Source organism: Nestor notabilis, unplaced genomic scaffold (assembly GCF_000696875.1).
Source record: "Nestor notabilis isolate BGI_N333 unplaced genomic scaffold, ASM69687v1 scaffold14809, whole genome shotgun sequence".
NCBI lineage: Eukaryota > Metazoa > Chordata > Aves > Psittaciformes > Psittacidae > Nestor > Nestor notabilis.
The window spans coordinates 3,045-5,440 of NW_009942499.1; the positions used below are offsets into that span (position 1 = coordinate 3,045).

Here is a 2,396-nt window from a genome sequence, read left to right on the forward strand (position 1 = left end):
ATGAGGGCTCACCTTTTCAAGGCAGCTGAGTTGATCTGCAATGGAAGGAGCTACTTTGCTTCCTCCTCTTCCTTGCACCACCCCTGGCATTCATCTGGTTCGAAGATCATAGAATCATAAATCCCATAGGTTGGAAGGGAACTCAAGGATCATCTGGTCCAACCTTTCTAGGCAAAGCATGACCTAGACTAGATGGTCCAGCACCCTGTCCAGCCCAAACTTAAGATGTAGCATAAGCATATTCTGAATAGAAAATGATGGGCTTTTCTCCCTGAACTGCCTCACTGTGGGGTCAGATGAGTGCCAGAGCTGGTGTAAGGGGAGACGAAGGTGTAGTGGAGGGTGAAGGAAGGAATGTTCCTTCCAGAAGCAGTGATGCTTTACTGCACCATAAAATCACATCCTCCGTTAGTCTCAGCTGACTGCAGAGGAGCTGTGTGGAAACTACATCAGCTGGGATGTGGTTCAAATTAATTAGGAGACGTTTTCTAACGTAAAACACATTGGAAGGAGAAAGCCTGGTGGGTTTTCTGCTGAATGGAATGCTCTAAGCACGTGCTTAGGGCAGCACTGCTTGGTGGCCGGATGCTTTCAAGTGTGTGTCAGGGGATTCTGCTGCAACAGCTTTGCTGCTTTGATTGTATCTTCAGATGCTACTGAAGATGTTGGGATGTGTCCAGTTTGTGTCCTGTCCTTTTTTCTTCCCCTCTAAACTCTGTGTTCATGAGGGAGATGGGATCGGGTGAGCCCAGGACACAAATCTTGCTTTGAAGTTAGCAGTTGCTCAGCTGTAGGCACCCATGGGAGAGACTGCACTTTTAGCATGATTGTAAAGCTTTGGAAGACTCATGATTTCTGGCATTAAACTGAACTAATCAAAATCCTGTTTAAGGCTGTTGGGAGAAAAAACATCCTTATGCTTGTTCTCAAAATGCAACCTCCAAAAGTAATCCCTACTTCTAATTTCGATGCTGAATCATTGCCATGTAGTTAACCTTCTATATTTAGGACTCTCTATCTCTGTCATTTAACCTTTCAAAGAGATAAATGCAACTAAATGTGTGGTGTTGGATTATTTTTTATGTTGTTTTTTAGCATCAGTCCCAGCATCGTCACTTTTCCATCATGTCAGAACCCATCACACTCAATGTTGGAGGAAAACTCTACACCACCTCTCTGTCCACCCTGACTAGCTTTCCAGACTCCATGCTGGGGGCCATGTTTAGTGGGAAGATCCCAACCAAGAAGGACAGCCAAGGCAACTGCTTTATTGACAGAGATGGCAAAATCTTCCGCTACATCCTGAACTTCTTAAGAACTTCTCACTTGGACCTTCCCGAAGACTTCCAGGAAATGGGTTTACTTCGAAGGGAGGTAGATTTTTATCAAATCCAGCCCCTGATTGAAGCCTTGCAGGAGAAGGAGGTGGAGCTGTCTAAAGCAGAGAAAAACGCCATGCTCAACATCACCCTTGATCAGAAGACCCAGACCGTTCACTTCACCGTCCGAGAAGCACCCCAGATCTACAGCCTGTCTTCCTCCAACATGGAAGTGTTCAGCGCTCATATCTTCTCCACGTCATGTCTGTTCCTGAAGCTCCTCGGTTCCAAACTTTACTATTGCTTCAATGGAAACCTCTCTTCAATATCCAGCTACCTGCAGGACCCCAACCATTTGACCTTAGATTGGGTTGCAAGCGTGGAAGGCCTTCCTGAGGAGGAGTACACCAGGCAGAACTTAAAGAGACTCTGGGTGGTGCCAGATAATAAGCAAATCAATAGTTTCCAAGTGTTTGTGGAAGAAGTGCTAAAAATAGCCATGAGTGATGGTTTCTGCATAGATTCTTCTCATCCACATACTTCAGACTTCATGAATAATAAGACTATTCGCCTAATTCGGTACAAGTAGGAATGGCTGTTTCATTATGGTGCCAGCATGGAGATAATGCAGGTTAAGTGTTTCCCTTTAAAACACACTTACAACCTAATTCAGAATCGTGCTTATCTGGATTAAGAGTCACTAACAGGGAGATGGTTTTCCTTTAATGTAATTACCAATATGACCTTTCAGAAGATGTCCATATTCCACATGGAAGGAATATTGTCTAGCGCCTGAATTAAGGACTGGCTTTGCTTCCACCTCTGACCTGTTGTACAATAGTGGGGAAAATCACTTAACTTCTGTCTTTCCTACATTTTCCAGTTGAAAAATGGGAGTGATTCTTAACCTCTATAGCAAGGGGATGTGAGGGTTCGGTAATCAAGGTTTACATGTGTCTGGAGAACCAATGTGGTGAAGGATGCCATGGAGCTGCAGCGCAACAGAGAGCCATGGGAGCACATTTTCCATGTCGTTGCCATATCACCCGTGCAGAGCATCCAAGTAGCTTGGTTGGA

General features: G+C 44.8%; 1 protein-coding gene across 1 annotated transcript; it reads left to right on the plus strand.

The window, feature by feature from the left end:
- The first annotated feature begins 1,125 nt into the window (after positions 1-1,125).
- Positions 1,126-1,908, plus strand: KCTD21 (potassium channel tetramerization domain containing 21). The gene has a single exon (XM_010021440.1). It carries the CDS (start codon positions 1,126-1,128, stop codon positions 1,906-1,908), a length of 783 nt encoding a protein of 260 aa, XP_010019742.1.
- The last annotated feature ends 488 nt before the right edge of the window (positions 1,909-2,396 follow it).